We start from the raw sequence: 14,514 nt of genomic DNA on the forward strand, positions 1-14,514 counted from the left end.
CAGAAACATCTTCATGTTTAGTCAGGATGCGATCAAGTTTCCTTAGTACTTGGGTTTTCTGAGAGAGAGAGGGGAAAAAATATATATCTGTTCCCTTTCAAAAAAATCAAATTAACAAAAAGAAAGCCAAGAAATCAAGCATCATGAGTTCAGGTATTTGTCTCACAGATTACTCAAGATCTCTAAATTTCTCCTACTTTCCTATTTCCTATCTGACGTATATTTCATAGTATATATAAACAAGGTAATAAATCCTAAAGAAGACAGTTGGATGGTTTGGGCACAGTAGGGTGAGAAATCATTCCCTATTATTTTAGAAGGGTTTGATCTCAATGCGTGTCTTTCAACAAAGTTTTCAAAATGTCTAATGTAAGTAGCTGAGTTAATAAGTACTTCCTGTTGACCATAGATGTGATGGGGTCCCTGAGGGGAATTGGGGTAGGGAAGGAGGGAAGAGGGGAGTGTAAAACAAATTGGAAGGCTCCCTTTAAACCTTCACCACATGTTCAGAAACTGCCCTCAATTTTAAAGAAACTACCACCACTGCAAAAATTCACTTGCCATAGTTCCTGATCTGATTCAGCATTCTGGTTGCCTAGATACAGATGTAAACAAAAGTACCTCACCGACTGCAGAAGAACAACCAGATGAACCTGATGGCCCCTTTCCTGGCTCAACCAGTGACCAAGCAAGTATTTTTAGATATTCTTATTAAAAATAGCATATTTTGTTCAGCTTCTTTAGAGCTTAGCTTCACTTAGAGAGTTGTAAGGAATCCTGGAAGAGTTGTTTTTTCTTTTCACTCTACCCACATTTCCTGGGTTTTTTTCCTACTTTGATAAAGTGACTGATGACAGCACAAACTGAAAAGCAAAAGGGTCTCAATTTGTGAATACATTCATTGGACTGACTTTTAATAAGTAGGGCTAAAACTTAATATCAATAAAAATTTGATAATTTACTTTTTATAAAGATTCAAAAGAAACTATGATAAACTCAAGGTACAGACGTTATCTCTCACATGAAAAAGAATAGCTAAATAGTATGTTTCTTTAGCGGTGCTTGTCTTATCTTCACCATTAATGAAAAAGAACATTCAAAGAAGCAGTGTTTTTAGACTTGCTTTGTAATGCTTATAATACCTAATCAGCTTCTTGTGATGAAAAGAGCACTGGAAACTAGCACAATATCAAGCAGTGATATTTTGCATCTATTGGCTGTACCACACATTAGCTGTGTGACTTTCAGCAATCACGTAACCTCTCTGTTCCCTCTTTTATGAAATGAACTAGTGAAGCCTACCTTACAAAGAAGTGGGGTTTGAATGAGCCACTAACGTAAAGGACTTAGCAGGTAGGAAGGACTCAGTCAATAGCTATAACATGAGTATTATCACCATCTATACGATCTTGAACAAGTCTGTTACTTCTCTGCTCCTCAGCTTCCTCACCTATAAAAATTATCATCTTAAATTCTTTCTGTAATAAAGAAGGATTTCAGTTACTTAAGGTAACTAATGTTATCCTTTTGGTAAAGATAATGATTCCTACCTTACAGGACTGTTGGAAAAATAAAATCAGATCATATACGTGAAAGTGTTCTATAGGTCATTAAGCCATAAAGGACTATAACATTTTAAAGTATTATTATGAAACAGGTCAAAACTGACATGTGTACAAGTCGCATAATAATCACCAAGTTGTTTGTGAGAATTTGTATATAATTACATTCTAGCTTGTAGGAACAGGGATGAAACAGAGCTGACTGCTATAGTCAATTAGCAAAGATATAAAAATTTACTGTTTTAGATACATTTAAAAAGCCATAGAAAAAAAGAAATGTGCCACAATGTTAATGGCTTTTGCTCTAGGTAGTAGAATTCTAAATGAAAATATTTTTTCCTGTATCTTTCATTTTTCTACATTTTTCCAAGATTTCCTCTATCATCAGGTTTATCACTTGTTACTTTAAAAGTGAGTGCATTTTGAGAGGATGCTATTTATGATTTTCCAAATAAGACTTAAAAATTAATAAAACATACATATCTGTTTCACTCAAGGAAAAAAGAAGACAAAAGCCCAATAATTTAGTGTCCTTGGATACAATGTTTGTCGTACTCTTTGATTCCACAAATACTTAACAAAAGCCCTCGAGGCACCAAACACACAGGTCGGGGACCAGTCAGTTGTTGAGGAAATACCACAAACAGACTCCCACAGGCAGGGGCAGTGGTGGGGAGGTGAGAAGGAAAGAGTTGGCACTAGTAATTGAGGAGCCCAGGGCCCAGCCCTGTTCGAGAGGAAAACTGGAGTGAAAACACGAACCAGGGCAAAAGGCTAGTCACAATCTCTAGTGAATTAGGATGGGTTTCACAGCGTGGATACCTCAGCACCCAGTAGATCAATGTATTCCTGCTACAGGGAAGGCCCAGGCTTCAGAGCGGCAGCCCCACTGCAGACCCCACTCAGCACTAGGAAGAGAGGGTCTAAAGCACCATCATGGTGGCTCGTGGGCTCCATCCTTTGTAGCATGGAGCTTGTTCTGGTTGCCTACCACCAAGAGGGCCAGGTCCGGAGGGCCTGATTATTGTCAGGTGACCTTTACTAGCTTCCTTAATAATTGACTTACCTTTTATTTTTAAGTTTTGTTGGAGGAGAAAGGGAGATTGCCAATTAATTTTCCTAGGCCTTAAATTAAGAAGTGGTAGTTCCTCAAGCACTTGCAAAAGGAATGCTTTCTGTATGTGAGTCTTAACATAGTCTGATCACCATTATACTACACAATAACATAAGCCAAGAAAAAATAGCCTAGGAACATATTTTGTTTAAGTTTTAAAATGAGGTGAAATGCCACTCATTCTCTCCCTATTGAGGATAAAAATGGGTCATCTTTTGAAACTTAAAAATAAAAGAACATCAGAGTTGAAAACAGATTCAGCATATGTAAAACAGTGACTCCTGTTTCCTCTTTCCTCCTAGAAATGCTGCAAAAATATGAACTTTCATGCAAATAGAACTCCCTAGTGGTACCATTTTATTAAAGTAATTAAGTGTTCACATGGCCAGCTATGTTTAATAGTAGTAGGTTATGTACATAACAGTGCTCTGTATTTTTCTTTCTCATTGACTATAACAATGTGACATCCAGCCTTCTTAGAAAACAAAATTACCTGGATAGACTAGTTTTCTAGTTTTTGGCTTTGTTTTTTGAAGATTAGCTGATTCCCCTCAGAATTCAGCATGTCAGGATATTGGACATTTCATTTGAAAATCATCTAAGAGTAATCTATGGCTTTGACCTTTCCCAAAAGATTTTCCTGTGATACCAAATCTGTGAAATACAACTCTCCAGTTATCATTGGCTATTTCATTAAAAAAATTATCTAAGAGTAATCTATGGCTTTGACCTTTCCAAAAAGTTTTTCCTGACTGTGATGCCAAATCCGTGAAATACAGCTCTCTAGTTATCTTCCCAGAAATTGATTTTGGTTTTAGTCTGTAGCAATACAAATGGGGCATGTGCAAGATTAACTGAGCTGATGGTCTATGATCTATAGTATATATTGTGTTTAAAATTTAAAAATTTGTATAAGGACAAGATGGACAAGATTTCCCTGTAAAGTAACTGATACATTCTAAACCCGTAACTTCTGTTTTAGGTAAGGTTATCTCCAGCCAAAATGTCAACCAAGAATTCTACAGATCTAGTTGAATATGTTAACAAGTAAGTCTGTGATTTACAACTAGTTTTAACTATTTACTGTATTTAATGATTCAGTTAGAGATTTAAGTGCCTGAATGAGATCTTTGAGTTCATCTAAACTAGTCTTCTGCTTTTGAAAGAGACAGACTTAAACCATCTCTGAAAGACAAGCCTCTCTGTTCTATTGTTTTCTGATTGACAGAGCAAGCCGTTTTTTACTGCCCCCTCTTTAAATAACCTCCGTAGGTTCCTGTAGATTTATGAATAAAATAATACAACACAGGCAATGAATGACATATGCTATGATCTGATATAGTTACCACGACTTTCAAAATAAACCAAATAAATCTGTTAACATCTTATAATAAAGAATTAGGAAAATGTGAAATATATTAAATTAATCATCAGAAAATTTTGGTTCAGCTGTTTATAGTGCCACACCTGGAGCTCATCCAGGGAAAGTCTACAGAACAGGGACAAATCTTGGGACTAGGAAATATAACATATTATTGATACATATGCAATGTCCAAAAGATCCTAGGATTCCAGTTTGAAAAGGTGAGATCACGGAAGCAATACATATTAATTTGAGTTGTTTTCTATTCCATTTGTCAGAGGAGGATTTTATGCACCTACTAAAGGCACTTGGGATTTCATATCAGGCTTTCTACAATTTTCTATGTGACCTCCGTCAGTCCCTTAATGTCTCTGGGCTTTGGCTCTTGCATTTGCCAAATGAAAAGGTTAGATTAGAAGCTGGCTAGGACCTACTGCAGCTTTAAAATAATTCTGACCCTAAAATATACATCATGACAACAGACAAAAAAAGGGACTAAGCAAATGAAATGAGTCAATGTGAAGAGAAAAATCTACATACGGAATTTTTAGTTTTCAAGTACCTTTAACGATAAAGATGATTTCAAATTCACCGATTTTTATTACAATATGTTCACAATTAAGAATTTTCCTATTGTTGAATGAATTGAATTTAATACATTCCAAACAGTTCAATCACAGTATTTCCTCTCCTCTTTTCATGCTACCCATAACTTATATTTGCTTATATGACAATGGGACTATAATTTAGAGAAAATGGAGCTAAACAAGAGAAAGGATTTTTTTTTTTACTGTTTAAAAATACGATTTTTGCATAGAAGATTTTTTTTCTGAGTTAGGGCAATGAATGTGGTATGCACAAAAATACTTACCGTAAATGGATATATTAGCTAACCTTGCCATCCAAGGAGAATGAAGATCTGTTTGCACCTGATTCTCATGTGACCAATGGAAATTAGAAATCATTCTTCTGATCTATTAAATTCCAATATAAACCTAAGTGAATTTCTTTAGCCCAGACTGGTGACCACATTCCAGGAACTGAGAGAACAAATTCCTGGAAGATGGCAACAGACTTCAAAAGAAGAAGAAGAAATTTCCAAGGAAATTTTTGCCATTTCTTGGATTCCAGAGAAACTAAAATTAAGAAAAAGGGGAAGAAACAGTCCATAATTCAAAGCAAAAACATGACGATTATCTGGCCCCAACATTCATTTTCTACCTTGATCTATCCCACAGCTCTTCTCTTGCTAAGCCATGTATCTAGAACTTTCTACGTACCCCCTCAAATGGTAAGTTTTCTTCTGGTCTCTCCCCACTAATCTTCCAGAACAGGCTGCAAGCTCCCTAAAGACAGGCACTCGGTGGTCTCTTGTTGCTGATATCCCTACAGTAGTGTGTCACAGTGCACTGAATATGGATTCTTGAGAAACTATAGTTGACAGATTTAATGGAGAATAATGGTGAGACTTTGACTCTGCTTAGAGCTGTAGACTCCTGGGTAACTGGTTAACTGGAAAAGCAAAACGGCATTCAGGCATTTCAATCATCACTGCAGATGTTTTGAATTGACTTGTTGAATCCAAAAAAATAAACATAAAAAAACAATCAAGTTTAAAATAACTTCATCCTTCAAGTCATAGTACTCATTGAATGGCAACAAATTTATCGATATGCAAACAAAGTACTTATACAAGTAAAAGTTATTGCTGACACATTAAATTGCCTCAATATATATGACATATTCTCAGAGTTTCTGCCTTAGAAATCTATGTGGGTATGTTTATAGGTAATACTAACAACAAATAATAACAACCAAAAAAATTAAAATCCAGCAACAAAAGAGGTAATGCCTGTCCTATGAACAAGGTTTGCCTAGAGATAAGCACATTTAAAAGATAGGCAGATGGAGTGTTTACAGGGCGCTTCTCAGCTCAGGCAGCTGGAGCAACAAGCACACATTACTATTACTTGTTAAATTGTTAGGTCATATTGATAACCCATGGGGCAGGGGGAGGCGGAATGCTTGCAATCGTTTATGAGACAATTACAGTGACACTACATTAAAGGTAGTAAATAATTCTGATTTCCATATGTTCACTGATTCACAATGAGCCGACATCCACTGATTTTATAACACTGTATCCAATGTACATTTAAGCTTAATTGAGCCAAAAGTACCAAAGTGTTGTTTTTCTTCTTTTCCTCTTACTGGTGGAAGGAGTGCTGCGTGGAGGCTAGGCACCTCAGGTCTACTCCTGAATCTGCCTCTAATCAGCTACGTGACCTTGAGAAAAAGGTCTTCTCTCTGGGCAATCTCTGTAAAATGGGACTGGGTTTGAAGTGATCAGTGATGAGCAGCCTGAGTGCCAAGGGCTGTCTGTGTTCAAGACAAGATCCAGATTTCATTTCTAGGATGGGATTAGAAAGAAGTCTCTACCTGCTATTGCTCAACTCGGCCTACAATTTCTCAAAAATACTCTTTTATGTAAAAAAGTACGTGGCTAAGATTTACGAACATATACTATTCCCTCCATAGGATTTAATTCTGAATGGAAAATAAATTTGGTCCATAAATCACTTTATTTTTCTTCAGTTGATACTCCTTTTAAAAAATAAAAAATTAAAAAATTAAAAAAAACTACACACACACACACACACACACACACACATATGTATTTCTCACCATTAAATCAAATAATTTATAAGGGCTCGTCCATCCCTAAGACTCTTTGGTCTTCAAAAATCAGTCATTACCATTTTCTCACTTAACATTTATTGAGTATCTACTATGTGCCAGGCACTATGGAGAGTCGTCAGTGAAAAAAGCAGATAAAGCCCCTGCCCTCCTGGAGCTTCTGGTCTAGCAGGAGGAAGGGACACAACTTGTTAAACAGAGTGACAAGAGCAGGACTCACTGAGAAGCTGGCATTTGAGTGACAACCAGATGAGGGAGTTGGCCATCATCTCCGGGAAGAGCAGTTTCTAAGGCAGGAACGTCCCTGTGGTGTGGCAGAAACAGCAAGGGGGCGAAGATGGCTGGAGGGAAAAGGAAGGAATATAAGCCTGAACTGTGATGCTACCTGCATCAGGGAAATGAAATTGTTTTGTACTGAGAAGTTGTGCAGGTTGGGCTATAGCCAACATATATCTCAGAAATTCTCTCAGTAATACATTTTGGGAAGATGAGGGTCTGGCTGACAGCCAAGGAATGCTACTTAAAGTTCGGATACACAAAACTATCAGTAAGTCAAATGGGCAAAATAATCAATGATTAATGATTTCGCCTTGTGATAGAATGTGGCATTCAGGATCTGAAAAGGATTCATCTCCAAGGTTTTTTCTTAGTACCATGGCAGATATTTTATTATACTGTGATGTACTGCTTTTGTTGCTACATGATGAAGATGGATATTTCACATTACAGTACACAAGAAAGAAAAACAAAATGCTGTCGTTGAGCTTTCTATGGGATAAGTCATGCTTGGTTGGAGATCTTTCAGGTTTTATTTTGCAATGTAATATCCATCTTTGAGAGTAATTAGCTCCCAGCTGAGACATCTCCAAATAGTCTGCACAGCTTATGAAGGAAGGAAGGGATACGTGGGGCACTCTCACCTGTTAGAAAGTTTTTCTTATTACCTGGCAGACCCTCTTCCACCCTGAACAGTTCCCTGGCACCACTAACCATATTTATTATTAGAGCTTCCAGCTTTTCCTCAGTGTTAATCATCTCATTTCATCCTCACAATAACCCTAAGAGGTGGATAGCGTCACTATTTTAAAGATGAAGAGAAGACCCTGGGGTTCAGAGGAGTCAAATGTTGACCCAAAGTTATATAATGCTATGACATAACTAAGATACTCACCCAGAAATGTATGTCTATGTTACTTCAAAGCCTATTTTCTTAACTACTCTTCTGTTTCTTAACACTCCCTGTCAGCTGTCCTTTCAATGCACATACACACACCCTGGGACATCTTCACCTCCATCCTCTCCCTTGCGTGGAGATGTGACACAACCACAGATTTCTGCTCTTCCTCCGTGGGTGCCCCTCTGCAGCGTATAGGCAGCCTGATCTCACAGCATCTTAGCTGCACCTCAGAAACACTGCCATCAGCCACAGGGCGGCCTTTTATCCTTCTCTCTCTAGACTCTTCTCACTGCCCCCTGCCTGTGATGGGGTAGACGCTGTCTAGAGGTGGACATAGCAGCAGGAACTGGGCACTACACACAGCGCACTCCAAATCACTCAGGGCAGCGTCTGCCCCAATGAAGCTTGGTCCCTGCTGCCCCAGGAGGCTCTCTGGACTCTTGCCACACCAAAGAGCTTCTGCTCAAGTGTGAGAACTCTGCTGAGGTCAGGCTAAGGCCAGTCTCAGTTCTCTAGAGCAGAGACAGAGCCCCTCCAACCTCTGGCCTCAAAGAGGACCCTTAGGACTCCAGGGAAAGACATGAGCCAAGCAGAGGAAAAGTAACTGGAATGAAAATTACATAATGTTGGGAGCAAGTTACATATTAAAAAGCAGAGGAATAAATACATCTTCTCTCTCTGAGTAAAACACAAATATAACACAAAGAGCTACTCATTCATCTGCACAAAGCTGCTGTGATACAGGACAAAGAGCCAAAGAGGCAGGCTAAAATGTTTCCCAGCTGAGTGGGAGGGACAATCTCCAAGCCTCGGTTTCCACCTAAATTGAGAAAAATTTCACTTACGCCACAGGGTGGTTGTGAGGATGAAATGAAATAATGTTTATGAAAGTCGTATGTTGTCCATAAGCACTAAATAGAAATAAGGTCGTACAATAATCAATTCCTTACATTGCTCTTGGACTAGGAACTCCCCTCAAATAATTTACCATCTGTATTAGTTTCCTAGGGCTGACATAACACAGTACCACACACTGGGTGGCTTAAAACAACAGAAATGTATTACTTCCCAATTCTGGGGATTGGAAGTCCAAAATCAAGGTGCCAGCAGGGTTGGTTCCTTCTGCGGGACCTGAGGGGGCACCCATGCCTCTGTCCCAGCTTCTGGCATCCCTTGGCTTGTCGACGCATGACTCCAAGTGCTTCCTCTGTCTTCACATGATACTCTCCCTGTGTGTCCCTGTCCTCACATGGCCATTCCTTATAAGGACACGAGTCATATTGGATTAGGGGCCCACCTGACTCCAGTATGACCTCATTGTAACTAATTACATCTGCAACAACCCTATTTCCAAATTAAGTCACACTCTGAGGCACTAGTGTTTAGGATTGCAACATATCTCTTCTTTAGGGGCAGGGGAAGGGATATACAATTCAATTCATAACACCATCTAATAATGACCAATAACTATAAGAACGCATGTCTGTAAAGCTTGTAGGCATTACAAAGTACGTCAAATGTGTTAATTACATTGATTCCCTCAGCCAATTGGTTAGGGTAGGAATCATTATGTCCGCAGAACAACAAGGAACTCTCTTCTGGACAATCTAAAAGAGGTTAACACGTTGCGTACGGCAGGGTTTAAATCCCTCATTAAAATCCGCTCAGAAAAAAACGAAGATTCTCGTGATCCGTACACAACGTGTTAAAGGTAGTAAGTGGCAGAGGCAGAACTTGAACCCAGGTCTTCTGACTCCAGGTACAGTGTTCTTTCCCCAGAGACTCACACAAATGATACACACCCTTAAAACATAGTAAAGTAATATGGGAAAGTGTCTCAAGAGCACTACACAATGCAATGGGAACTCCAAATGTCATCAGAACAATTTCCTGCTGCAGGTTACATCCATTGCACCTGTGAGTAACCCAGACGCCCACCGTGCATTCCCAAAGGGACTCTGAACACTTCCCAACCTGCATGACACTACAAGGAAGCTAGTCACAACAGTACATCATTGATTCTGCAATTTTATTTAAAAACGCCCTGAACATGAGGAGTTTGCCTCATAAAACTTTTCTGTGTAAAAGAGCCACAACTAGCCTCCTTCTCCAGTCTCCTCTTGGCTGTCACTATTTGGAGTCCTCTCCTTTCTAGACCCTTCCATGCACATCCCCATGCTGGCCTAACCGTGCTGGCTTTGGTCTGCTCCTTCTGGGCTGATCCACTGAAACTTAAATTGCCTCCCTCACCTCCCTGGAGCATTCAGCCCTATGCAAAACTCAGCAAAAGCAGCTTCTGCAGCCACCAAACTCCATCTGCCAGGGTGGCTATAAACAAGCAATGGAGAAACTTTAGAAAATATATTTTCAATTTCATCGCTCCACACACACACACTATTTTTGTGAGACACAAAGAATGTTCTATAAAATTTCACTATTTTATGTATTTATATTTATATATTTTGCAGGACTCTATGCACTCAGAATACACCTGGTCATGGATTAGCTCTTACAAAAGTGAATTTTTTTTCAGTTATGCCCTTTCATCTTCTAGAAAAGGATTTAACTTTTCAAATTTCTGTGTCTTGAGTATTACAGGTTGCCAACATGGTTTTCAGACTCTCCTAAGTAAATTTAGTTCTGTATTCGCGAGAACAGAACAGGCAGAGAAGTGAGAGGCTCTGTGTACTGCTGCATCTGCCAGCAACAGCACAGCTGGTGCAAGTCGCACAGAACTGCAGAGAAATAGAACTCAGAGTTTGTGGAAAATCTGTTCGCAGTCAGTTGTCAGCTACATCATCATCAATGATTTATGTAAAGACCAAGTATCTCTCTGAAAAAGCTCCCTAGGAATTCTTCCTCCTGGGGCTAGCAACTCCATCTGGGCTAGGCTGGAATGTTCTGTTATTTCTTGCCTTTCACAGTTAAATTTCTATATGTTTCACTGATGTAATATACTAATAAAGCAGTGATTTTTTTTTTTTAATTTGCTGAAAGAGTCAAGGTGACCACACTGTGCTACCAGTGCACGGCCTCAGTTTTTAATCTTTTGAATGATCTGATGATTTAAACATTGGTATCATTGGGAATCTCCCTTAGAAAACTGAGTGTTCATACGTTTGTTCTTCCAGTTGTTGACTGAGAAAGGTCAACTGGAAAACAATATTTTTCTCTTTTATGGTAAATGGAAATAGTAAAAAATATAAACTCTATGTTGATCTTCCAGGAATCCTGTGAATAGAATTAAACAGAGCATCATTTTGGTGCTTCATTAAGAATCACTAATAAGTAATAATAATAATAATAATAATACTTGAATTAATAGTAAATCTTAGGCATGAAAAGAAAGTTCAAAAAGGGATGCCCTCCACTTAAATGTAAGATAACTTTTAAAAATAAACTTTAAAAACTAAAGGAAAAGAAATAGAGTCCAGAATGTATGTGTGTCATTGATGTCCCCACAGTTGCAGGCAAACACATAGTACTGGGGGTTGCCCTCCTCAGAGGCCTCCTTCAAATAGTAACAACACTGAGACCAGACATGACAGCAGGACTGCAGCCTAGCAGCTCAGCGGACTGGCTGCCATGTTCAATTGGCCTTTCTGCGAGCCAAGTTCAGTGTCCTCATCTCTTTCTGGATACAGTCTTGACAGCAGCCAACAGCACGTCCAAAGAGTGAGTGCGTATGGGCCCTGCGTAACCCTAGACGGCAGGGCCGCTGCATGGCATTGGTTTTACCACCCCCTACCACTTGCTTCTCGCTTGTTATCTCAAAACTTACAACCATACAGTGAAGTAGGGCCTGGTAGCTGTGATTCAAGATGAATTAAATGAAACACTTCGTTGGTAAGTGGAAGAACCTATATTCTACCCTCGGTTTATCCCACCTTCCAACATGCCAAGCTGCTTCTGACTATCTGCATAACTTGACAGCTCATATTCCATATTTCATACTTCAGCACTTTATGATATATCTTGCCTTCTATTATTCACTGATTCACATGACTGGTCTTAAATCAGTACTGTTCAATCTTTAGAATACATTAGAATCACATAAATGCTTATTTAAAATACATATTCTTGCCCTCCACTCCACCATACCCCCAAGATTATGATTTAGTAGGTTTATGGTAGAGCCAAGGAATCTTCATTTTAACAACTTCCCGACCCCCATGATATTAATTCAAGTTTCTTTATGAGGCACACTGAATTAGACTAAGTTCCTTAAGGAACGTAACTAGTGTATGTTGCACATGGACTACAGCAGACCTTTAGTAAATTCTTGCGAACTGATATATTTCTATTTCAACTGACATTTTTATTGGTAAGTTATTAGATACAGATATAGTGCTTTCAGCGGTACATAAAAACACTCCAACCAAAATGGCTTAAATGTAAGGGCATTGATTAGTTCACATAAAAATAAAAATCTGGAGTTTAGTTAAAGGCTCAATAACATCAAGAACCCAAGTGCTTTCTATCCTGCCTCCATGTCATCGTCTTTTTCCTCATGATCCCAAGATGGCTTCAGCAGTTCCAGGCAACAAGCAGAGACATGACAACATCCAGCAAAGGGAAGGAGAGTTTCTTCCCATGTGTCTCTCCTTGAAGGCAAAGAAACCTTACCCAGAAGCCCCATAGTAGGGTTCCTCTTGAATCTCATTAGCCAGAATTGCTTCACATGCTCTTCCCTAAACCAACTTCATGTCAGCCCAGAAGAATGAGACCACCATGATTAGCCTGCTCCCTGCAGGACACGGGACAGGAGGATGAACCAAATCAGGCAGAAGGGAAAGATGGCTATTGGGAAGGTAACCTTCAGTGTCTGCCACACTGGGAACTCCTAAGAGAAAATCTAAATTTTGAGAGGGATGCAGCATAATTTACAAGTGTTTGTACAGGATTGAAGACGGGAGAGCAAATATCCTTTCACTGGCAAATGCAGGCTGGAGATTATCTAGAGGCCAGAAAGAAGCACTATCGCAAGGAAAATAATGAGCAAATATGCAGCCACTACTAGACCACGTGTCACCATAAGCAGGGTCCGACATCTTCCTCCCCTCTGCCTGAGACTCATACATCCGATCCAGGGTAGCACTGTCAGCATGCTGGCGGTTTAGAGGAATGGATTTCATATAGATGAGGTTCTACTGGGTAATTTTCCAGAAGAACATTTTGAACCAAATGAGTGGTAGATGGAATCTGATTAAGATTCCCTTAGCAAAGCTTTCTCCATTCCTCAGATATGCAGGTGATAGGAAAGAGGAATCTTACTCTCATGAACTGTTGGTGGGATTGCAAATTGGTGCAGCCACTATGGAAAACAGTATGCAGGTTCCTCAAAAAATGAAAAATAGAACTACTTTATGACCCAGCAATTCCACTTCTGGATATTTATCTGTAGAAACCTAAGAGAATTTGAAAAGATATATGCACCCCTATGCTCATTGCAGTGTTATTTACAATAGCCAAGATATGGAAGCAACCTCCTAAGTCGCCATCGGTAGACCAATGGATTAAGAGATGTATTACATATACGTATACAATGGAATATTACTCAGCCATAAAACAGAATGAAACCTTGCCATTTGCGACCACATGGACGGACTAGAAGATATTATGCTAAGTGAAATAAGTCAAACAAAGACAAATACCATATGCTCTCACTTATATGTGGAGTCTAAAGAACAAAATAAACAAAACAGAAACAAACTCATAGATACAGAGAACAAACTGATGGTTGCCAGATGGGAGGGGGTCTAGGGGGATGGGTGAAAAAGGCAAAGGGATTAAGAAGTACAAATTGGTAGTTACAAAGTAGTCAAGGGATGTAAAGTACAGCATAGGGAATATAGTCAATAATATGGTAGTAACTATGTATAGTGCCAGGTGGGGACTTGACTAGTCAGGGGGATCACTTCGAAAATTATATAAAACTCTAATCATTATGCTGTACACCTGAAACTAACATACAATAATAATGGGGTGGGGGGGAAGAAAACAGCCTTCTTCTCAATAACCAATTAACAGGCATTAAACTTATGTGGATCCAGCCTGGCTTGTTAGAATAGTAGGTAACATACAGAACAATTACTGCTTGGAAAACATAAAAAATGCATGTTTTTCATGCAAGTCAAGGCCTAAGTCAGATCAGCTTCTTAGATGAGACATAGACCAAGAGTCTAACAATGCCGTGCTGAAGCCCTAGAAGGCTTCTCACCGGGGAGAAAATATGAGAGGAGAAGTGAGGATGCAAGTTCTATTTCTGGCTCCTCCAAGCTCATTCTTCTAACCCCCGGGGTGTTGTTTCCTTTTCCTGACCAGGGATCACTCTTTCCTTCCTGTCATTCCAAACACCCAGAGAAGTGAGCTCGACACCAGGCTAAACAGCCAGGAGCGCACGATCGCTTTCCTCCTTGAACAAGCCTTCCACATCAAGGAGGACATCTCTGCTTGTCTCCAGGGGACGCACGGCTTTCAAAAAGAGGAGTCACTTGCCAGGAAGCTACTGGAAAACCATATCCAGACCATCACCAGCATCGTCAAAAAACTCAGCCAAAACATTGAGGTAGTTCTTTGTTTGCCATGGAGGGATCATTGC

The 14,514-nt window shown here is 39.4% G+C and overlaps 1 protein-coding gene across 2 annotated transcripts in view; it reads left to right on the forward strand.

The window, feature by feature from the left end:
• The first annotated feature begins 603 nt into the window (after positions 1 to 603).
• The window catches only part of FAM81B (family with sequence similarity 81 member B), a 43,634-nt gene continuing 29,723 nt past the window's right edge, over positions 604 to 14,514 (forward strand). The window contains exons 1-4 of one of the 2 annotated variants that reach the window (XM_074328706.2): positions 620 to 688; positions 3,659 to 3,723; positions 5,278 to 5,330; positions 14,238 to 14,481. In XM_074328706.2, coding sequence (XP_074184807.1) covers positions 5,296 to 5,330; positions 14,238 to 14,481 — 279 coding nt within the window. In that variant the 5' untranslated portion in view covers positions 620 to 688; positions 3,659 to 3,723; positions 5,278 to 5,295. Of the gene's footprint in view, positions 689 to 3,658; positions 3,724 to 5,277; positions 5,331 to 14,237; positions 14,482 to 14,514 lie in introns of both variants that reach the window. The other variant, XM_019727991.3, reaches the window with a different exon arrangement.

Source organism: Rhinolophus sinicus, chromosome 3 (genome assembly GCF_057876585.1).
Source record: "Rhinolophus sinicus isolate RSI-liver-muscle chromosome 3, RSI-T2T, whole genome shotgun sequence".
Lineage (NCBI taxonomy): Eukaryota > Metazoa > Chordata > Mammalia > Chiroptera > Rhinolophidae > Rhinolophus > Rhinolophus sinicus.